The following is a 23,844-nucleotide window of genomic DNA, read 5'->3' on the forward strand; positions in this document are numbered from 1 at the left end:
CAGTTTCACATCAATCACATGTACTGATCTGCACTGCCCGCTAATCAATCGCCTTTAAGCAGTAGGGTTTTCGAGATCAGAGACCTCATACACAAATCACGCATTTAGTCTTTCAATTTCAAGTATGAAGGTGCACATTTGTTCAAGGAGCCATTATTCTACTATAAAGTAAAGTAGTAAATAATAATCTATTGGTTTTTGTTTTCCTCTTTTTTATCGTGGCCCCTGGAGAGCCCCAATCAAGATGCTTTCATAGGCTACCCATAAATCAATTTTGTAATGACTTAGATTTAATTCTGATGACTTAAGCAGGTGTTTAGGGGAATTAAGTTTCCAGCATTTTTTTTACCAGCACCTGAGTGCACTACAGGCCTCAAGGACCAAGCATTTATTTGAGCAATAATGTTATACAGGTTCCCAATCTTTAAGAAGTAGTGATTTTAGGTGGACTTAAAACTAGTTGAAGACCCCTGCTTCATAATAACTCGAATAACTAGTTCTGTATACTGGGTTTGCAAAGATTAGGTTTACATATAAACACTTCTTAGTAACCTTGTGTAGAAACAGAATTAATATATTTCAATAATAAGTATGAATAATGTCTTTTTTTTTTTTAGTAGACTGTGAAACCATGCCCATTGAAAGGGATTCAAGGTGGCATCCAGTATATAAATACACACACACACCTGCTCTTGTTCAGCTTTATTATTACCTTGCACCCTCTTTATATCTTAAATCTTTTCACTACTTCTCCAGTCAACTATCATATCCATCCTGGTGACTCCCTTGTGTTAGTGGAAGTGGAATAGCTAAGGATATTTTTTCCATGAAAACAACAATGTGGACAAACGGCTGCCACAGACTGGCAGGGAAGCAGACGGCCTGGCCTGTGAGTTGGAGAGACTCCAGAGACGCTAAAGAGGACACGGAGATCAGTGCAGCCACCCGTGAAAATCGCTCCCCGCTGCATTGCACTGCTGCCACCTTGCCCTTCAAGGATGGGGGATTGGACATGCACTTACTCCATATACACAAGCAGAGTATAATTTGAGAGCATAGATCAATGAAATTGTGGTCATAGCAGGGTGTTTTCCAGCTACTTCAGTGGCTGGCCTTGTTATTCAGGATCACATGATCATATCCTGCTTCTGCTTTCCACCATTTGCACATTTTGCTTCACCTTACAGAATGCCTACAAATGTTTCAAATGCATTTTTTAGGTATTGAGAAAAACAGCTCTTTATTTGGCTGATGAAAATTGTTATCTGCATACATTTTTGTGTTGAATCGCATTGGCATCATCCTGGAAATCTATATTGTTATTCATTACTTAATAGGAAGCAATGTAGTATTTCAATAAGAACACTTGATTCCAATGAAAAAGCAGTGCTACAGTACTCCCCTAGTTCCATGGCTTTTACTAGTTTTGACCTGAACGTCTCTGTCTGTTTCTGCAGGACTCGGAAGGAGTGACATTCAACTACTGGGCCCTGTTCGACGGGCATGCAGGCTCCGGGGCGGCGGTCGTGGCCTCCAAGTTACTGCAGCATCACATCGTGGAGCAGCTGCAGGACATCCTGGACGTGCTGAAGAACACGGCCATCCTGCCACCCACCTGTCTGGGGGAGGAGCCGGACCACACCCCCAGCAGCAGGACTCTGACCAGGGCCGCCTCCCTGCGGGGGGCCGCGGGGGCACCGGGCTCCCCCAGTACGCCCCCAACCCGCTTCTTCACGGAGAAGAAAATCCAGCACGAGAGCCTGGTCATTGGGGCCATCGAGAACGCCTTCAAGACAATGGTGAGCATCTTTCACTTTTTGTCGGTGGTGGGGGATCATCCAAATGGAATCAAAAACATGTAGGGAAGACGCTCTTATCATATTTACACACTTAATGGACAAATTACTAAAGCACTGAATAGTCTGGTTTTGTGAGAACTGACTCACGGAATCATGGGGAATTTAATGTGGAAGTAAGAAGTCTTATGAGCTGGTATGACTGAAGTAAGATGCTTTAATCTCATATTCAGCATTATTAATTTAATGTAGTAAAGATTCCTCATTACTAACCACAAACATCAAGACACTCTACAGTTCTCAGAGCACTTTGCAGTCAACCTCTGCAGTGCTTCCAGTGGAAAGGTCTTGCTTCTGAACGCATCAAAAAACACAGTGACTCTCTATATATACCCAAGTGTGGCTGATTAAGAAAGTGCCTCAGCTATCCCCTTCATTAGTAAGGTGATTACTACATGTTGAAAGCGATTTGGCTGCTTTAAAGAGTTTTCCCTCTACAATTCAGAATACGGCGGTGCAGGCAAAACAATCTAGACCTCATTATCCTACACAGCTATGCCATAGAGGGGGAAAAAAACATGTCAGTGGGCACAGCAGAGGTGATGAGATTACTTAAAATCCAGGACAAACACCTCGGGACATACAAGACTGTAGAGTTCCCCCAATGCTCTTCCAGAGACAACAATATATCGCAGGTTAAAGAGAGGGAAATATCCACTGACCTGCAGGCCATACCATCCTATTTCATTACTTAAAGTGGACTTGAAAAGTATTGTTGGATTCCATGTACACAGGCTACAAACCGTGCTTTTCAGCCCAGGTCCTGTGGGGCCTCAGCCCTCAATGACCACGTATGGGAACCCGGGTTTTAGATTAGATTCTGTATGGTAAGGATAGGGTGTCACGATTGACAAGTGCTCTTTCACTCCAAATGAAAGCCCCACGTCTGGATAACATTTATAGGTGGTTCCCTTTCAATTGAATCCCAATACATAAGAGCTCTTTTGATCTAATCAGGAATAGTTAGAGATTTCTCCAGTGGAGTGCTCTTCAATGTCATCAACTCTCTCATTCCACTTTCTATAGTTCGATTTTATTTATTTATTTGTTTATTTATTTATTTATGCATTTTTAAACATTGGGCCTTGAATTGAATTGAAGTACTCCTTTCTGTCTAGTGGGAGAGTCCCTTGTTTTATCAGCAAGGTCAGTGTGTTACCATATTGATTGCCGCTATGATAGAAGTGGAGCAGTGTTCCCCCTTGTGTCCAGGTGCACCAGGGAGTGCTCCTGTGTGTGTCAGTCGAAAACGGCAAGGGAGAGGATTCACAGGATTTCCTTCACGTTCTGTAACTTAGAAAAGGGTTTCCTGAAAGAGAATACCTACAATGATTTACTTTCCTCTGTACAGAATCTAGCATAATAAACTATGCTGAACTCCCACTGCTATATATATATAGTAATATATTAAACTCACATTATTTGATAGCACTTCTTTTCCTGTGCAGAATTTATTTAGTAAAACAAGGGAAATAAATGTATGTAAAGATATAGTTATAGATGTATAGATACATAGATCGCTATCACCATCATCTTAAATGTCATAAAGAAGTTACACAATGCAGTGAATGCAGACCTTATCTGTTTAACTACTTTGTAAAGGTAAAAACTTAATATAATAAAATAACATAAATGAGCATAATACAAAACCGCAGAAATTCAAATGATATAGTTGAGTACAACAAGTTGCCACTAGATGGCGCTGCACTTTAATGCTTTTTGGAGTCTGTAGCCAAAAGACCTGGTGCAGAGATTAGTAGGATGTTCTGGAGACACTAATATAAGTTATTATAGTGATTATGTGTAATTGTACTCTTTGTAAATTGTACCATTTTATAAATGGTTGAGGAAAGATCAGCTATGAAAAACTGACATAGTAGGGTCATAGTTCAGAATGTTTTTTTTTGTTTTTTTTTAAATCCTGTTTTCATTTCATCAGTACAGCACTGGCAGTGACCACTTTATTCATTTTAAATAGATTTTGGAGACCTGTGTAATGCTATTAAGGATCTGTTATCAGTCATTAGTTTTGTGTGTAATAGTAAACGCATGAAAATTGATTTTACTGTTCTGTTGCCGCTATTGATGTACTTTGTTTCTTGCTCTGTGTGTGTCTTGTGACAGCTGTAAGCCACCCTGGGTAAGAAATTCATATTATTGCTCTGAATTTAATAATTTTAATACAGGCAGCATTTGCTGATTTTATCAGTAGGTTCTTTGTTTCCTGCTACAATGATCAGTTCAGATCAGAAAGGCCCCCAAAAAATCTAAGCTCCAGTTTAGCTATTTATGGCCATTTTTAGCTGCCTTGACAGAGATCATGCATAAGCAACACAACACTCATTACAAAATGTACACGGACAATCCTGAAGAATGGGCAACGTATGTAGAAGTTATCTGGAGGAAACTATACAATTCCACTCTATTTTGGTGTTAATATCATATAGAAAATACAGACCCTGAGGGCCTTTTATAAGTCATCACCTGCACCTAGGAAAGGGGTTAATTAGTTCAGTTAATTCAATTAATAATTTTTTAGTTATTATATTCAATCATTTTTTGAATCAATGACATTTTAATGAGTGATACTGAACGAGGTATTTCTTTCCTACCAAGAGGGGGCAACATCAGAAACTGTGTCTGCATGTTAAAATGTCTCCATACAGCTCCAGCTGAATAAGCAGTGTTAAAAAGAGCCACACGGATTTCATTGTTCTTCAAACGCTGTCCCAGTCATCAGACGAAACTCCTCCTGATGGCAGTGCGGGGTCAGGCAGTCACAGAGGTGCAAACTGTCCCTGTCTCAGCATTTGCCTTTAACGCAGCTTCGTTTGTCACTTCTGACTCTTCAGTGCAGCTCTCGGGCGTCGTTTCTGTTCTGATTATTTACCATACTTTCCAAATAGTGCAGCATAAAAAGATCGTTTTAGTTTTTTTTTTACCCAATAAGGTTTCAAAAGTACCTTCGGGGAAAACACCCTCGAGCCTGATTAAAAGCCCTTTCAAACAAAACCTTTTTCGAATGTGCTTCTTAAAATTATTTAAAATGAGTTTATATTGCGGAGAGACAATTCGGTAATCATTTCCATACTCACAAAACCTTCTATGTAAAATATCTCTCCACTCCCTCACACCTTTCTCGGTATTCAGACTATTCAAATCAGTATTCAAATTTTAGGCATGTTTAAGAGACTAGGGCTTGGGGAGGAACATGTTTGAAAGCTATTGAGAGGCAAATTTATTTTCATACCTGGGTGGCATAGGAATGCGGAGCTGGATAGCATCACACAAAACGCTCCAATTCCCAGCCGGTGCGATGCTGAAATATTGATTTCTTCGCAGTGGGCTCTGAGCGAGCTGTTGGAAATCTCTTCCAGAAAGATTAGTTAGAATGTTCCGTGAGCGTTCGGTGCAGAAGCAACATCAGAGAAGCGCACAAAAACAACATGAGACTCGAAACGTGTGCGTGTGGGGAGGGGGGACTGAATAACGAATAGCAGATGCTAGGAATCTACCCCTTTAAGTCCTTGTGAATTCAGGTAAAGGGCCCTGAGGGACATCACTGCACCAGGGGGCCTCCAAATAAGCAGAAGGGCTTTTTCAAGATAGAGGAAGTGAGCTGCCTGTCAGAATAGCATGAGTGGAATCCCTGGAATTTGGATTGTAATCGCCTTTAAGTCAAACAGCTACCCGATGGAAAAAGTTGAAATACTGACGCTTCCACTTCAGTTTCCATGCGTGATTAACCCCTCTTGGGTCAGGATAGCAACGTGGTGTTCTCCGTTTTCATTTTTTAGGGTTTTATAGAGGCACAGTTACGGAGATTGTCAGCTAGCGTCAGTTCTGCTCTGGTCTGCATTGTGTAGTCGGTCCAAACCCATGAACATCCATAAACTCAGGCTTGAATATAAATCAGGAGCATTATGGCCCTGGAGTACAAGACTGTGGGCATCCCTATGAATAAATTAAGACCAGCCCTGGCCCTGGAGAGCCCCAATCCACTTATTTTTATAGGTCACCTTAATTTACCAACTTCAAAAGTCTGGGAAGATGGGTCTCGCATGATTAATTAAGCAATTCTCTTGTGGACTGAAGGGTAATCAGGTGTTTGTTCAAAATGATCGCTAAAACACAGGATTTACAGAATGAATTGATCAGGTTTGCATGTTTCAGAGTAAATTGATGATCTAAGACTTGCTGGATAGGAGTCTGGGACTGGATTTAGGATTTACGGCGAAACAGAAGAGGAGACTAATTTCGAAAACATGCTGAAAACCTCCCTCACCTGCAGTCGATTCAAATGACACAATATTGCACTGTTTCCAAATCCTATGGAATATCACACAATGGGAAATGAGGGGAAAAAAAATCCTCAGCCTGATTCTGATTTCATTTATCTTTTTTTTTTTTTTTTTCCTTCTTACAGTTAAAATTGCTTGCCTTATAAAATATCTATAATTACACGGACAGAAAGAGAATGAGACATGCCAGTGAGCACTAGCCTCCAAGGAAAATCCAGGCAGATTTAATCTTGATCCCTTATTGCATTGCACAGTCACATTGTAGCTCAGGGAAGACATGCAATCATTACAGGCTGCCTGTCTTCACATGCACTTGTTCTGTACAAAATTCATCCTGAGATTTAGGACATCAGAACATTAGAAAATGTATAAAGTGTTCCTAAAAACGTCGTTACTGTATCACAGACTCGGAATTTGATAAGATCGCCACAAAATAACGGTCTTAATATGTAAATATATTAGTGCAATTCCTGTGAAATGTTCTAGTGTCAGTAGAATCTCGTCTTCACAAGTTTCCACACATGTCCTCGTACTCTGCTTGAGGAAATCATTTTGACATAACTTCACAACTTTATTTATGCCCTTTAAAAATATAAAAACTTTCAACTCATTTATGCTGTTGTCTGTCTTGTAAGACTGATAGGACTAAGCTGTCTCTGCCTTCTAGTCTTTGAACCCTGGGACGTTTCACGAGCTGGCGTTGCTCTTGTTGGCTACCCCAAACCCAGAGACAAGGAGCAGTACAAATTCCTTGCTACGCATTCTGTGCAGGTTACATAAGTTTAAACCACTCACTTATTCCTTTGCCAATTTTTTAACTGGTCTTTTCTATTTACTTGTGTCTAGTCATATATACCCACAGGATTTATATTGCACTCATACGCGGTCTCAATTTGAGACCTTTGGAATTATAACCAAAGCTCCATGGCACAAATCAATTTACTGAATGTCTTCAGAGGAGTGGAAGCTTTGTGTCTAAAACCGGTGGCTTTTACCATTCATTTTCTGGAACAAAGGGGTGTTAATGTAACTTGTCAAAGCTAGCTGGACGAGTGTAAAAGCTGACTTTTCTTGGAGGGAAATAAGTCAACTCAAAACAAATCTGGGTGACTTTAAGCTGCTGTTTCTTATAAATATATATACATTTTAACTAACTGCCTTTACTCCATTCCTCCTCTCTGGGAACTTGGGTTTCACTTCAGAAATGCTCAGTTTCATGATAGTTTTTTTTTTGTGTGTGTGTGACCGACTACTTTGGTTTATTTATATAAGTGATTAAGCTACTACTTCTGGCCATTGCTCTATAATGCATTGTAAAATCAGAAATTACAGAAAGGTTTACACTAGCTACAAAATGTATTCATTTTATATGGTACATTTGTATTGTTATTTTGTATTGTTTTTTTAAGAATACCGCAACATCGTCCATATGCTGCTCGGCTCTGGAGTGCAGTGGGTACGATCATAGCAGCCATTTTGCCTTTTTATATTTGTTTCCCTTCCAAAGTGACAGCAGAACTAAAATATGTCATCCATAGCCTTCTGGTACAAGTAGGGGGAGAGGGATCTCTTTGGCTCCCAGGGTGATGTCAAGCTGCTTTTCAATGACAGAGAACCTTCTGCTGTTACTGTTAATGCGGTTATCAACTAGTGGATTAGCATTGAAGCAGAATGTGTGACAGAACAAATAATCGCTCGTTAAAGGTCTTACGATCATCTAGAAACAAATCATTGAATGCAATTATATAAGTATCAAGCTCCCATTTGTTTCAATTCCCATTGTCACCTGCTAAATTTGAGCGTTCTGGTGTGCAAAGGTTTAATGATTTATAAGTATGCAAATTTCGTCTGCAATCACTCGCAAGCCAGCCCCAGAAAGAAGCCAGTGAGGTCAGCAGCTCAGCGCGATGGTGCGACTGTGTCGTGTGGCAGTTGAGACCATTTGCTTTCGCAGCTTTAAATGTCTTTAAACAGCTGCTCACCAGAATGCACAGTTTTTTAATAACGACAAGGAATATTACAATACATAAGGAGCTCAATATATTTTTTTACGTTAACACAATTTCTACTTTGAAACATGCAAATTCCTCAACTATTCCCACATAGCGGCAGCATTTATCACTAGCTGTCAGACTTCTTGGCACTAGTGGGTATTATTTCTTTAATTGGCAATTAAAATGGGTCTTCTTTATTCAGTTGACAATTAAGAGGTGTATTTCAAATGAGCAGTTGAGGTGATAGTATCAGGGTCTGACAATTTTTTATTCGGATGCCCTAAAATTTTACTTGGTCCCCAAAAAAATGTACCTGCCTGTTTTTCGAGTGAAGGTTAGGCATAGTTATAAACAGTGGTGTTGTGGTAGAAAAAAGGTACTGGAGCGGTCCCAGAAGAAGCCTGTCCAACAGAATTTGGATCCTGTGTCCAATTGGGTGGTCCCATGCAGTATACATCTTGGGCAATATGAGCCTAGTGGCTGTCTTAATGTAGAGCTACATTGGGTTGAGTTGAATACAAACTGGGGAGTCTGCATACAGGACAATTACAGCTGACACAACCAGCAGGAATTGCTTCTCTCACCTCACACGATCTCAGGATTTCAAATGTGAATTTCAAGAAGAAATCTGGGCATTCGTCAACAGCTGTTCATTTCTCAGCTGAAAGTGTTTCACAGCCTAAACATCTGCCGAGCCAAAGCTGGTTTCAATAGAAATGGGACTGAAATAAAGGCAAATCGAGTTGGAATAGAAAGCGCAGTAATGCAGCGTTAGTAATTGATCGCCACAACCAAACAAATTACTTTTCGATCAACAGAACAAATGGCTTTTCAATCCCCATCTTTGCGACATGCCATGCATACACATACACACACACAATCCTAAAGTTCAAGGTGAGAAAAAACACCAGAGGACCATTGTCATTAACTACCATGCATTGGATGCAGTGCTGATTTGTGGTTTGAGCTGTGGTTGATACAAAATGGCTACAACAACAAAGTCCATTGGTTTCAAATCCAATTATGACCAAACAACCAAATATAATTTTGATGTCACTAACACTGTATGCCTTCCATCCCCTGTGCAGGATTCTGTGATTGAAAACGAGAAAAGCATTTACAATATTTCTGGAGGCTGTACCGCGCTGGCTGTGGTCTTCCTTCTGGGAAAGCTTTACGTTGGAAATGCTGGCGATAGCAGGTGAAGTAACGCTAAGCCTTCTTGGTTTACAAACAATAGGAGATGCTAGCGTCGGGTACATTGGTCGAACGAGTATTTCTAATGCACAAAGACAAGTTAAGAGAGAAAACACCTGCTGTGTAAAGACTTTCTTCCAGAAAGACAAGTTAGGGTGATAAGATATTGACAGCCTTCACACACTAAGGGTGTAGAACTGCTTAGAGAGGTTTAAGTCATTAAGATGCAGAGGATCCTGCAGCCCACCTCTGATTGGTGATCCAGATTCAGTTTGGGAAGACATTAACATTGTCAAAATGTTTGTCTTACACATCTGATGAAGTAATAAAAAGTGTAGATTTTTTCTGTATATGCATAAAATATTCTGGTCTGTTGTAATAGAATACCCTGTCAAATCAGCCATTAAATCTTTTGTTGAGAGCTTATTTTGTTCGTGGGTGGGGGGTGTATTCAATTCTGAAGCCATCTATCAAAATTACATTGATGTGACCGAAGCACTCAATGTCACAATCTGTCAAGAGGGAACCCATTCAATTACTACAATCGGACATGACTTTATAATGCCAGATGTTATATTCCTAATCTGGTTCTTTTAATGCCATGATTACAAGGTCATGTGAATAGCTTTTCAGCATCGCAGCATTCATGTACATAGCATCCAATTGCCTTAATGGTTGAGACCACCACATTTGTTTATATCAGAAGAAAAATTTAAAAATGTTTGGTTTCCATATCTAGCAGTTTGTTGTTTGTCGTTTTCCTTTTGTAGGGCAATTATCATTCGGAACGGAGAAGTTATACCGATGTCCTCAGAGTTTACCCCTGAATCTGAACGGCAGAGGCTTCAGTTTTTGGTAAGAAAATCCAACCAACATTTTCATTACTTGGTAATCATGATATAAATCACTTTACTCTCTAGTGTGAGCAACAAACTGGCCACCAATACAGTAGCTGTATTAAAAATATATATTGAATACAATGCAAGCTCTGTTTATTTACATTTGAATATATCTCAAATCATTTGAGAACTATTGCTAGATTGTACAGCATTGTTTCAGAGCATCTTCTAACAACTGCTTCCATTAGGGATTCCCTTGTCAAAGAGAGAACTTTTGATGCAAAGATATTGAAGTGGATTTCTTAGACACGGTACTTCTGTTGTGTAGTCGTCAGTGCTTGTTTGTTCAATAAGCTGCCCCTTCTTGAATTCCAGTTCAGTTGTGGAAATGAGTTCGTGTTCAGGTTTCTGGAGAGTTTATGCTGTACCTAGTAGTTCTGAAAATAGAAATCAATAAAAATGTGATCAAAAGGATCCGGTTATAAAACGTACCTGTTGCTTTTCCCCCATATTTGGGATTTGGTCAAATATTTTGCCTGTGGTTTATTCAGAGAGTTGCATGCATGCTACAAAGTCTCCCTCCGAGCTTTGAAAAATATAAAAAGGTACTAGCAAGCAGAACTGTGTGTAACAACCTAAATAACGGAAATGGGGATATTATCTTTGTGCAACTGGGGTGACAACCACTGAAATGAAACCCCACCAAAAAAAAAAAAGAAATAAACAATTCAGAAACCTCATGACAAATGACTGTAAACTGCTGGCCACAAAATGACACACTGATTCTGTGTTCTGATTTTCATATGATTAATAAATAGAAGTAGCATCGCCTGAGGGAATTGAGATTTGACACATGGGGCTTTCTGTATAATATCATTAACAATAATATGTGGTGACCTTGAAACATTGTGCATCTCTCTTATAAGAAGTGTCTGATAAAGATAAATGGCAGCCCTCAACTGACACAAGCAAAATCGGTGAAGGGGCTTGAGAATATCCCATTGGCTCTACTGAAGTAGTTTATAAAGTAACTTTACAATAAAAGTTTTCATTATTTCGGTGAATTAAAAAAGGAAGGGCATCTTGGCTTCTCGGCTCTGATTATGCAAATCCAGGAAAGCAAATGAAATTCACCCCCAAACCTATGTGTCTATGCAGGTTAAAACAGCAGAACTCACTTGGTATTCACATAATGCATGTGGCTCTTATTAAACTTTCCCTGACCCCCTTACAAATTACAACAACACATTTATCTCGCGTCTCTGTGTGACTGTTGATCAAAACCAAATCGTGCAGAAATAATAAGGGCAGACAAGGTGTGAGCCTCAGAGACAGAGGAAAGATCTTAGAATGCCTTAATTTAAATCAAATCTGAAATCCCTGAGGTTACCTGATGTTCGCATACCATCCCAGCTTTTTTTTTTTTTTTTTATGGAAATAAACCGTTGTATTACACGTTGCACAGAATAGCAAGCACTTCCTCCCCTTTAAATCTTACTTCTACAGTACTGTGCAAAAATTTTAGGCAGGTGTGAATAAATGCTGTAAAGTAAGAATGCTTTAAAAAAATAGACACGTTAATACATTATATTCATCAATGAAAAAAATGCAAAGTGAGTGAACAGAAGAAAAATCTACATCAAATCCATATTTGGTGTGACCACCCTTTGCCTTCAAAACCGCATTAATTCTTCTAGGTACACTTGCACAAAGTCAGGGATTTTGTATGCATATAGTCAGGTGTATGATTAAGCAATTATACCAGACAGGTGCTAATGATCATCAATTCAATATGTAGGTTGAAACAATCATTAACTGAAACAGAAACAGCTGTGTAGGAGGAATAAAACTGTGTGAGGAACAGCCAAACTCAGCTAACAAGGTGAGGTTGTTGAAGACAGTTTACTGTCAAAAGTCAGACACCAGGGCAAGACTGAGCACAGCAACAAGACACAAGGTAGTTATACTGCATCAGCAAGGTCTCTCCCAGGCAGACATTTCAAGGCAGACAGGGGTTTCCAGATGTGCTGTCCAAGCTCTTTTGAAGAAACTCAAAGAAACGGGCAACACTGAGGACCGTAGACGCAGTGGTCGGCCAAGGAAACTTACTGCAGCAGATGAAAGACACATCATGCTCACATCTCTTCGCAATCGGAAGATGTCCAGCAGTGACATCAGCTCAGAATTGGCAGAAAACAGTGGGACCCTGGTACACCCATCTACTGTCCGGAGAAGTGTGGTCAGAAGTGGCCTTCATGGAAGACTTGCGGCCAAAAAGCCATACCTCCGATGTGGCAACAAGGTCAAGTGACACAACTATACACGAAAACACAGGAACTGGGCTGCAGAAAAATGGCAGCAGGTGCTCTGGACTGATGAGTCACAATTTGAAATATTTGGCTGTAGCAGAAGGCAGTTTGTTCACTGAAGGGCTGGAGAGCGGTACACGAATGAGTGTCTGCAGGCAACAGTGAAGCATGGTGGAGGTTCATTGCAAGTATGGGGCTGCATTTCTGCAAATGGAGTTGGGATTTGGTCAGAATTAATGGTCTCCTCAATGCTGAGAAGTACAGGCAGATACTTATCCATCATGCAATACCATCAGGGAGGCATCTGATTGGCCCTAAAGTTAATTGATAAATATGATCTATTAACATGTCTATTTTTGAAAGCATTCTTACTTTATAGCATTTTTTCACACCTGGCTAAAACTTTTGCACAGTACTGTATATCAGTAAATCTGCTCTGTGTGATTGACTGTTATTTTCTGTGCTTATATTTTGACACTGGTTTCCAGCAAAATAAAAAACTTAAATCACTACTTTTAGAAAACCAGACCACGTTGCTTTATAGGATGCAGATTTGTAAAATAGTTAGTGGTTCACATGGGAAAATAACCCAAGGTAGTAACCAGAGGACAAAAGTTAAAACCATAAAATAAATATCCTCCAGGATAAAATCAAACAAAGTACAAATTTACTCCACAATGGAAAAGGTTAAGGCGAAATCCCTACGTGAGGTTCTGTGGATGGGAATTGAAATGGACAGAGCTAAAGGGTTCATCATGTCAAGTCGGTTGTCACACAGAGTAATGGTTTAATACTAAAAGCTATGTGAAGAAGATGGACCCAAAGGTTTCTCATAGGAGTCTGACCATGTTCAGGAGTGTTAAGTGAAGGCAGCGAATCACAGCTGCGTAGGGCTGCCGGTCATTGGTTTTGGTGTTCACATCTTTGAATCAGTCCAGATTCAAAACAGCCATTTGGAGATGTAGTAAGTGGCCCGAAACGAAACTGAATGTGGGAAGTGTATGCAGCTGGTTGGGAGAGTTCTTTTGCCAAAAATAATCGAATAGTTTTTTATAAATAGTTAATATAGTCTCGGTATATGGTGATTTGGTTGGTTTACTAAGCCCCTCACCTCTTCCTCCACAGGCATTCATGCAACCACACTTACTGGGGAATGAGTTTACTCATCTTGAATTCCCCAGGAGAGTCCAGCGAAAGGAGGTGGGCAAGCGAATGTTGTACAGAGACTACAGCATGGACGGCTGGTGAGTACAAAACACCATTTCTCCCGAAACGACACGCTCCGAGGGAGAAATGGAAAAAAAAGTCGTGTTGGTTCATATCTGAGAGTCAAAACTGTGCGAGCTATTCATTATTCATGATATTATGTACTTTCACCTTCACTGTGGATTATTACCCAAAGATTTGCATATTTCATTTACCTTCTTTCTTCTGACTTAAGCTGCAAAGGATAAAGTAATTAGCCATGCTTTACTTCTGTCTGTGGTTTTTATTTTGTGCACCGCGCCAGTGTCTGGCCTCAGGAGCTCTCGGATACACACCGCTTCGATACATGGAGGGATGGGAATTAAAACAGGCTACACTTAGGCAGGTATTTTTTATCAGTGCCTGTCTTAATAGGATTCCCACTGCTTAGGTTGCAGACATCAGTGTAAGACTGGGGAGTTTTCAAGAGCTAGTGCAATTGAGGAGGGGTTTGAAAGAATCTGTCCTTACCCATATTGACTTAAAACACTCAGCGGTTCTGTCAGGCAGTGGAAGCACATTGTAATTCAGAGGAAACGCACAGGATTTTATTGACTGGGGCTGTCTCTGAGCTTGCATGTCTATAGTCTTTCATTTGATCTTTTCCCTGCCTCCTGCCTGTGTAGATTGGATCACATTCAACTGCAAGGGAGTGGACGGGTGCAGAGCGCTGCACGGTCATACGTTTCAGTCAATGGAGCTGGCTTGCCTGCCGCACCGTAGATCAATCGAAATGAATTCATTCAATCTGAGACCGAGCTTATAGAGGGACCTCTGACAGCATCCCCCAGAGACTTACAACTTCTAATAAAGCGGCTCAATCTGATACTCTTCATTACCATTTACATAGATCACAAGGCATCACAAAAGAGGACGTGCCCGTGTGCCCATGTTGGGGGGAATGATTCTTGAATCCACAGGCTGTGGAATTTGAAACTAAACGAATTCCACAATCGGCCACGGTGGTTGTTTAAAATGAAAACGAACAATGTTTTTTTTTGTTTTTTTGTTTTGTATTTTTATATTAAAAAAAAAAAAAAACACCCTCTGGTGCTCCCAGCAGCAATAACATCCCACCCACCAAGTTACTCACATCCTGTGTTTTCTCTTAGAATTTACATTTTGACCAACTGTGCAGATAAATGAAAACAGAAATCAGATCCACTATGTGTATATATCTATAGATACACACAAAAAAATAGGCAACCTATTTGAAACATTTATTCCATTTCATTAATGTAGTGTATTAAAGTATTCTGATTTATCAATAATATTGTTTTAAAGGTTTAAACAGATTACTGTAGCAAAGCCTCTACATCTCAGACAGGGGATGTCAATATTTACATTAACATTTTCAAACATATTGTTTATAATCAGTAGTAATGTATCTGAAGTATATGTTTTTAGATTGTGACTTCGGTTCTTCAAACGCAGTTAAGGGATTTAAATTCCAGGAGTGCATTATTTTGCAGTGCTATACATATAGAACAAGTACTATCTCTAGAGGAAATGTTTTAGTCAAGAACAAGAACAGAATATATTATGCAGCAGAGTCTTATAGTACAGTAAGTGTGAAATGATGTCATCATTGGAAATGACAACTCGAAAGAGAAAACTGACTTGATACAGGTCCTAGCATTTTTGTAGTGTCACCATGTTATTCATAGGCTTCCAAATTGGTTATAAACACGCCCTGATGTATTTATTTAGGAAGCAATACATATTAGGATTTCTAGGTTTATTTTAAGTTATTTGTTGAAGCCAAGACTTCAAGGAAAAGGTAGTAGACTTCTTGGGAGTAAATCTGTATAAAAATCAAGTAAAAAAACCCTCAGACACTTGCTCAATATAATCTCCTGCCAAGTAATCCCGTCACGGTGGCTCCAATACTGCATGTTTTGCAAAACTAACAGAAATTACTTGGTGGAGAATTGGGTCAAAATTTGCTTGTTAATGCAGATGTGGTACAAAGAAGCTGATGTACACTGATGCTATAGACGATACATTTTTTAACCAGCCTCTCAAAATTTTTAGATTTCATTTAGTCCCTTCCTTTGCATTCAATTGGGTGTATTCCAGTATACTCTGAAATTGTGTGTGTGTGTGTGTGTGTGTGTTGGTGGGGGGGTTGTAAGGAAAAGCTTATTTTTGCTTTATTTATTTATTTTAATAGCACGTTAGATACTGCAACATTGAAAGACTCCCATTTTTATTTATTGTATTGTCTTCCCCAGTTTGTCCCAGTGGAGCGATAGCAGGGGCAGATAGTGGAATCTGATCTCACATTCCATTGAAGTCTGCTTGAATCCCTCTGAAAAATTAATCTTCCTTAGTAGGACAGGGCTGCCGTGTCTGTGTGTGTGTGTGCGTGTGTGTGTGTTTGTGTGCACGTTCCAGATGAGCACGTGACTCAGCCCAGGCTGTTTAAAGATGCAGGGCCAGTCAGAGGGCTCTTTTATTCTGCCTGGCTACGCTCTCTCAAATGGAAGCAGTGCTGCAGTGCCCGAGCCGTTAAAATTACAAGCAGCATCTCAGGCAGTGTAAAAATGATGGATCGTTTGCAATGTGCATGTTCTGCATGTTCGAAAAATTCCCGACTAGTTACCGAAACAGCAGGGGGAAGAGATCTGACCTGCACTGTACTGCACATCTAGCGACAGTGATGAATTGCTCCTAGCCTCAGCAGCATGAAAGGAGCTTATCCAGTAATGTCGAGCAATTCGCTAACATGCGGGAATAAAAGATAGTTAGATAAAGCGATTGCACCATTATCAGTGGCACAGAATTATTTCATTAGCTACTCATTTGCTCCTTGCTTTACAATGTAACACACCATGATGAATAGTGTGTGTGTGTATATGATATACATATATATTAGTGATATAAATATATTAATACATTAAAACAAAATGCATACTGAAAATAAATACATTTAAGATTAGGCTTTGCATACTTAACTGTTAGTTATTTTTTTTAAACCCCAATTTGTGCACTTTAATTTTGTGCATGACATTTAGGTTACATGCTCAAATGTAAGAATAGAAAAACAAAAAACAGGTGAAAAGGCATTTGTATACTTTATTCTGCAATGCATAGGCTATATACTTTTATAACTAATGAAAAAATTAAATAATATATACACACTTCTGTTTTCAACTCCAAATAAATGTTCGATAAATGAAACAAAAATGGCAAATCTGTTCAACGCAGCAGAGTATTTAAAAGGATCTCAGAATAAATTGTCTTACATGAACTGAAACTGAACCATTGGCCTTTGACTCTTCCGAGATGTTTATTCAGATTGCTTTGTCAGCACGAATAGCGCTGGGAAGCTGTACACGGCGCGGCCCTGAAATCCTAAATTACACAGCCGGCAGCCTTAAAGGAACACTTTCCACAGAAACCATTTGGCACTCTGAAAATCCCATCACTTTGTTGCCTGTTATTGAAAGGTGGGCAGGACTGTTTTATGCTCCCCGCTTCATGGTTCAATCTTTATAAATCAACTTCCCTGTCGGCACTGATGTCTAGACTTTTGTAGCTTGCTTTTTAAAATAGCTAAAGCTAAAATACACTATCGGGGACAACAGACAAGAACACGGCTCCTTACAATGTATTTGAGCGACTTTAATGAGCGCTGCAGTCCTTTTCATTGAATGCCAGAGGAATACTATGCTGCTCCTCTGCTAGAACATTAAATCAAAGGGCATCAAATCCATCTGAAGTCATTTACAGGAATATTAGTTTAATTCCACTTCCATCCTGCTGTAAAAAATCTAGTGTATTACCACAAAGCACAGAAGAAAGAACACAGGGAAAATAAGAAGGCTTCAGAGTTGACCACGAAGACCCAAATACATCTCATTAGCTGACCAGTTTCCAAATTAGACTGTCTTTGAAGATTTAACCCCAAGGAAGTGGACGAAGGAGATGGATTGCAGATTTAGACAAAAGTAATCCCTTATCCAGCGTCTTGCCGCAGACTCTTGAGATAGGGGCTGTACTGTCAATGTGGTTTAAGAAAAGAGGGATCTTGTTTCATATTGTCCTACACACTTCTGATCACAGAAAAATCCATCAGGCAAGGTCTGGAAAATATGAATGGCAATGCAGTGGAAGCTGCAGGCCTTAGACACTTCCTCAACCCCCGACACACACACAAAACAGTATATGAAATGACAAGGACAGAGCAAATCAACCTCAGAAAGGCCGAACACCCAGGACACCAATAGGTTCTGACATGGCTGTGTTTAATAACCCTCTTTACTCCATGGACCAAAAGCAAAAGCAGATGAAAAGGTATTTTTTTCTCCCCCTCCGTATGAAAAGCCATTATTTGTTTAGTCTCAAATCCATTTGAAGCCTCCTTCCCTGACCTTGTGGTTTTTCAGTAATGGAGCTGATATTACACGGGGTATTGGTCCATTGAAGCCAGAACTTCCTCAAGGGCCTCATTGTGTTGCCCTGTAGAGAACCAGGTCAAGCAAATTTGTATGCCCTGCTCTCTCGCAGAACATGGGTAATTTACTGTGGAGTGGGCCAAGCACAGTTTTATTACAGATCGCTTTCCATTGGGTGAGTCCTGGATTTTTCTCCACTGTGGCAAGGTATTTAGCTCCGGTATTTTGTGGTTTCATACATGTTGTCATATATGGTTTTGTTTCAGGCTTTTAATTTTTAAATATCTATACACAAATAATACCCATGTAATGTATCCATTATCCAATAAATGTTATCCATTCAAAAGTTGTATCCCTGAACTAAAGTCTAAAAGCCCATTACATAATTTGTAGACATTCAGAAACCATAAACTTTTACTTCTATTGAAGGAGAGACAATAAAATGCAAATAAAAAATCTAATTCAGCAGAGACCTGCTGTGTTTCGTTGCTGAGCTCTGGTATTTTGTACGGCACCTTCAGCCTGACCGTTTGAAAAATGTCTGTTTTCGCCAGTATGAAGGCATATGGTCTTTGGGCATTTATCCAGTAATGGGCTGAATATCACGTCTATCTTGGCTAATGTTCTTTGACACAAACAAGTACATTAGGTAAATAAGCTTCATTAACTTGCCATAGGTTATGTTACGCATGTAGCATGTGACAATGAACCAAAATATATCTGTGCCCAAGGTATTTTTAGGTATGTTTTCCTCAATGAATGCAATTTGTGTTACTCAGATAAGTAGGCTTCCTCAGTAACACTGATTCAGCCCAGAGAAAACTACAGTTTGATTGATTTCTGTGGAGTGGCAGTTAAAAGCTCACAGACTTCCTGCCTCATCTTTAAAGTTTGCTCAAGGCTGAAACTATGTTCAACAAACGCTGGTAAAGTAGCATTGATCAAGTCTCGTTTAATGATCAAAATGTATTAAACTACATGAATCACTGACTAAATGCTTCCAATGAAAGGCATGAATACTTTAAACTACAAGTAGAAATTTAATCGCTTTTATCTCGTGTCCTTTTCCGTTTTCATATCCTGTCATTTCCAAGAGTTTTGTATTGAAAGATTTATGAATCCGCAAGCACGTCACTACAAGAATGATTAGAGCGGCAAGAGATCAACAGACTCAGCCACACAAATGGCACGAAGGCCTGGTCACTGGACCAGTGTCAAATAATTTTACTAATTAACCAAAAAAAAAAAAAAAAAAAAAATTATATATATATATATACACACACACACACATCTTGGGCACATCTTTAAAGATACGGTTTAATCTACTATTAATTCAAGAATATTTGTCACTTTGAATTTCTTCATGTAGGCCAAATTACAAGAAATAAGCATGCTTGGCTCTGATCTGTATACCATTAGCAAGAAGTAGGGGTTATATTAGCTAGTATTGCAAAATCCATCAACCCCAACCACCCCCATAATCAATTATCATGTGCTGTCGTCTTTAAAATGGGTGATTATGGGTGACTGATAAAACTAACTGAGCATTGGGTTGGGCTATGGGGCAAGTTAGCAATCAGTCCCATAATCCCTAGAATACTCTGCCAGACAAGGCTTTAATGTTGCCCCAATGAGAATTAATTGCACAAATATATAAAAAATTTCCCTGATGTGCTGTATGTGATCAGACCTAGAGATTCAAACTGCCGTCTGAGGCACAACTTTGTATTTCCGATTCACTTGGACACAAATGAGCAACAAACCTACCATGTCAAGAAAAATAAAGTAGACTTATTAAGTCTAGTACAGTGCCATCACTGTAACAGACACACCTACATAATGAGCTGTTTTATGCTAATTTGATATATGTACAGGATGTTCACTTCATAAGTGTAGTAAAACAGTACGCTGGGTAGGTTTGATGTTCATGGAAACATTATATTTGGAAATATATATATATAAAACCTAAACTTGTCATTTAGAGCATATGTGGGCATACACCAGAGAATGGTTTAATTTTAAAATAATTAAAACAAATAAAAGATTTTATGTGATGCACAAAAAGAAAAACATTGTAAAACAGCCTACACCCTGTTGTACATCGTTTGGGCTCATCAGATATTCCTGCCCTTCCCAGTGTTTTTAGATTTGTGACATTTTGTGTTCCAGAAGAAACGTGTGGTGAAATGTCCTTTTGCTTGAGCAGATGCATGGTTGGTATGAGGGCGTTGTTTTAATGAAAACCCATGTCCTCTTCCCCATCCAGGGCATATAAAATCATAGAGGATGATGACCTGAAGTTTCCTTTAATATACGGGGAAGGGAAGAAGGTAAGCACAGCGACTGTTGACAGAATGACTGTTGATGGCCCTGCGCAGCTCGCAGAAATCAAACTACTTCAGACTGCGGTTTGTCTGGGTTTCTCGCTCCTGCCAGCCCCAAGGAGACACACGTCAGTTTCTTGAAATGTTTTTCCTTCGCAGCACACTATAACTAGATGATCGCCTCGGGGAGTCCTGACGTGGGTGACTCACAAGGAGCGAATCGCACGCAGTCACGACTTGCATGGCACTAAGTGTCTGGAGCACTGCAGCTGCCAGAGACATTGTGATTGCGTTTGTGGAAGTCGGGAGCACTCGGAACAATCAGCCAATGTGGAACAGCCACGCAGAATCACTGAGGAGCTGTACACTGTGCGAGAGCAAGGCTGAACCGACTCGAACAAAAGAGCAATTAAATGAGATTGGTTGTTGGGCAAAAAAAGGAGATATAATTAAACAAATCAGTTTTTGGGATATGCAAAACATTTAGTAAAAAAAGAAACTATTGTCCACATAAAGGTTTACACAGTTATCATTTTAGGCAGCATTAGACCGAGAGCTCTTTAAGATGAATTGCAGTGCAACATCAAAGCCTGGTCAGACTGTTGGGCGCACCAACGAACAGTGAGTCCCAAGATGCTCCTTCCTCTCTGCCTGAGGAGCTGCACTAGTGCTTTGAACATTCACTCAAGGATCTGCACAGAATAATGATTCCAGCCATCCCATTTGTCTGATGCAAACAGATGTGCCGTATTAAAACGAGCAGCTCTGACAGAGATAATAATACACTCTACACAACATCGAGCACAAAGTGCGGTAGGCAGAGAGGGATGTTCAGGGATCATTTGGGGCCTGACCTGACACGGATACATCAGTGCGATATAAACCGCACAGAGTTGGAAGCTTTGCTATTGCTTATTTTAATATGTGTTTTTTATGATAAACAAAGAGGCATTTTACCAGGTCACCACTTTTTACAAACAGAGCTGAAAGGAGGTCACAGAGAATACAAATGTCTGGTTGTGTGGTTCATGGTCATAATGAATAACCAGATAAAAGGCAAAATGTTTTTTTTTAAATATCAAATCACATGCATAATAATCTGCACTCCTTAAAGATATATTGAGAATAATCGTGTATAAAATAAAAAACACTGCTCTTTCCTTACTTATTTGGATTACTGATTATTTGTTAGTTTTATCGTGTATCATGATGAAGGCATTTAAAAAAGTCAGATGCTTGGAAGAGATGTCATTCGGTCACACCCAGCAGTCTTTGTGATGAGTCCCAGGCATGTCCTTCACCCATTTCTTATTCCTACCATTTTATAATGTTCAGTTTCTACAAATCCTAAACAGAAATCTTAATGTAAGCAGCTTGTATAAATTCCTAGTGAGTGGGGTTTATTCTCTAAGATGGAAAGCAATTAATTTGTACCAGAATTACTGTAAACACAAATTTAATTAACAAACACAATTAACCCGGAAAGGTCTAGACCAGCGGTCTCAATCGATGGACACCATGTTTTCTGGCTTTTGTTCCAACCAAGCTCCTGCTAATGTAATTGGTCTGATTTAACTGGGTGAATTAAATGCATCCCTATAGGGTGCAAGTGTAGAGTACCTTGAAACAAAACAATCTTGTAATTTACGAAATGTAAATGACCTTTGAATAATGCTATACATGTCTAATTGATACAATTACTAGCTTAAGTAAACAAAAGACATTGCAACCCCCCAGGAACTTTGAGGCCAATGGTCTAGACACAAGACAACCTTCCTCACTTACTGTCAGCAGCTACCGAAGCACAAAATACCTCTAAAGAGATACACAGCTTCATAAATGAGGTCATGATGACGCTAAGCATTTTTCTTTGCAGGCTCGTGTGATGGCCACCATTGGTGTCACCAGGGGTCTTGGAGACCATGATCTGAAGGTGCACGACTCCAATATCTACATCAAACCCTTCCTGTCCTGCTGTCCAGAGGTACTGCTACTCTGCCACCTCTTTCATACACATCTGGTGAAACACAAGAAATGTTTGTATTCTCAAATCTGAGATCTGAGATCAGAGATCCTGTCAGGAGGATTTTATTAAACCACAGCAAACGGCAGTAACAGGCAAAAATTGACTTTCTCGCTTGATGGGAAATGAATCACAAGGTTGTCAACTGAAGATGAATTCATGGACACTATTTCATTGTCCTTTATTGTGAAATATCACGCAATACACAACACTCCTGTGGAAATAAAACGCATTCCCTGGATACACAGTGAACAATGTAGAGTTCAAACTGAGGGAAGCAACATGAAAGATTCAACTGTGCACTTCGAAAGACTCATTTATGAGATTGTATGGCGTTTCTGTCACCTAGATATTGCTTCCCTGGAGAGAGTTCAAAGAGGAGTTGTGATTCCTTGCCACATAGGAATGTCACGCATGCGCAATGGGGCTCATAGCGTATGAACTCTTACATTGACGTAATCCCACTTTGAACTTGATAGCGTGTACAAACCCCCCAGCACTTTTGGTGTACTGGGTTTGTTGCTGTACTGGTGGATCTTTGTGTGGTGTGGTTTGTCTGAGGTGTTCCTAAGACTGCAGTCCGAATCCAAGCAGGGGCTCTGGCTGCACACAGACAGGTTAAAGGATCTGAATCGCTTTGGTCTTGAGCAAAGATTGTGTGGAGAATTCATTCAAGTAGGACGTGAGGTCATACGTGAAAATTAAGAGGTGCATTAAGAGCTGAATACTGAAGTAGTTCTTTAAACGAAGAGTCGTGGGTGTCTGTACCAAACAGTGCAGCCCGTCAGTAGATTCTCACATCCTGGGATCCTGTCTACAGCTGAATATGATTCTGGGATCAACTGGGTAGAAGCAGCAAACAAGCAAGTAAAAGAGAATGTCATCAGTTTTAAATTTCAACCGTTATAATGAAGAGTTTGAACAGTTAAAATGAAAGTCATGTCTTCAATACATTTTTTATTAAAGTACAGTGTAAGGTGTGCATGCTATACTTGAATGATGTTTGCAGGGCCACAGATCCAAATGGATGCTTTCAAATGAAAAATCACAGTGCAGAGTGCTGTGGCCAAGGCCATTATTTATAACCAACAACTGCCAGCCAGGCAGAAAGGAGCTCAGAATGAGGCTGTAGTAGCCATCCATCCATGTTCAATAACCACTTCATCCAGTTCAGGGTCACAATGCTGTAATATCCATGCTTTTGAAATACAGAGTTAAATGAGGGCAGGTGAAGCATTGTGAACTCTGACAGAGAGGGTTTGTTTTCTGTCCCTAGTCCCAAAGTGCAGCAGCCAGTTCATTTCAGTGAAGGAAAATAAAAGGATAATCTCTATTCTGAGACCATTCTGGTGCATT

General features: G+C 39.7%; 1 protein-coding gene across 1 annotated transcript in view; it reads left to right on the plus strand.

Annotated features, from left to right (window-relative positions):
• The window catches only part of ppm1h (protein phosphatase, Mg2+/Mn2+ dependent, 1H), a 49,487-nt gene that overhangs the window by 22,368 nt on the left and 3,275 nt on the right, over positions 1-23,844 (plus strand). The window contains exons 3-8 of the mRNA XM_066724259.1: positions 1,458-1,799; positions 9,240-9,352; positions 10,119-10,203; positions 13,622-13,740; positions 20,408-20,471; positions 22,342-22,449. Of these exons, the coding sequence (XP_066580356.1) occupies positions 1,458-1,799; positions 9,240-9,352; positions 10,119-10,203; positions 13,622-13,740; positions 20,408-20,471; positions 22,342-22,449 (831 nt within the window). The remainder of the gene's footprint in view (positions 1-1,457; positions 1,800-9,239; positions 9,353-10,118; positions 10,204-13,621; positions 13,741-20,407; positions 20,472-22,341; positions 22,450-23,844) is intronic.

This window comes from Amia ocellicauda, chromosome 15, assembly GCF_036373705.1.
Source record: "Amia ocellicauda isolate fAmiCal2 chromosome 15, fAmiCal2.hap1, whole genome shotgun sequence".
Lineage (NCBI taxonomy): Eukaryota > Metazoa > Chordata > Actinopteri > Amiiformes > Amiidae > Amia > Amia ocellicauda.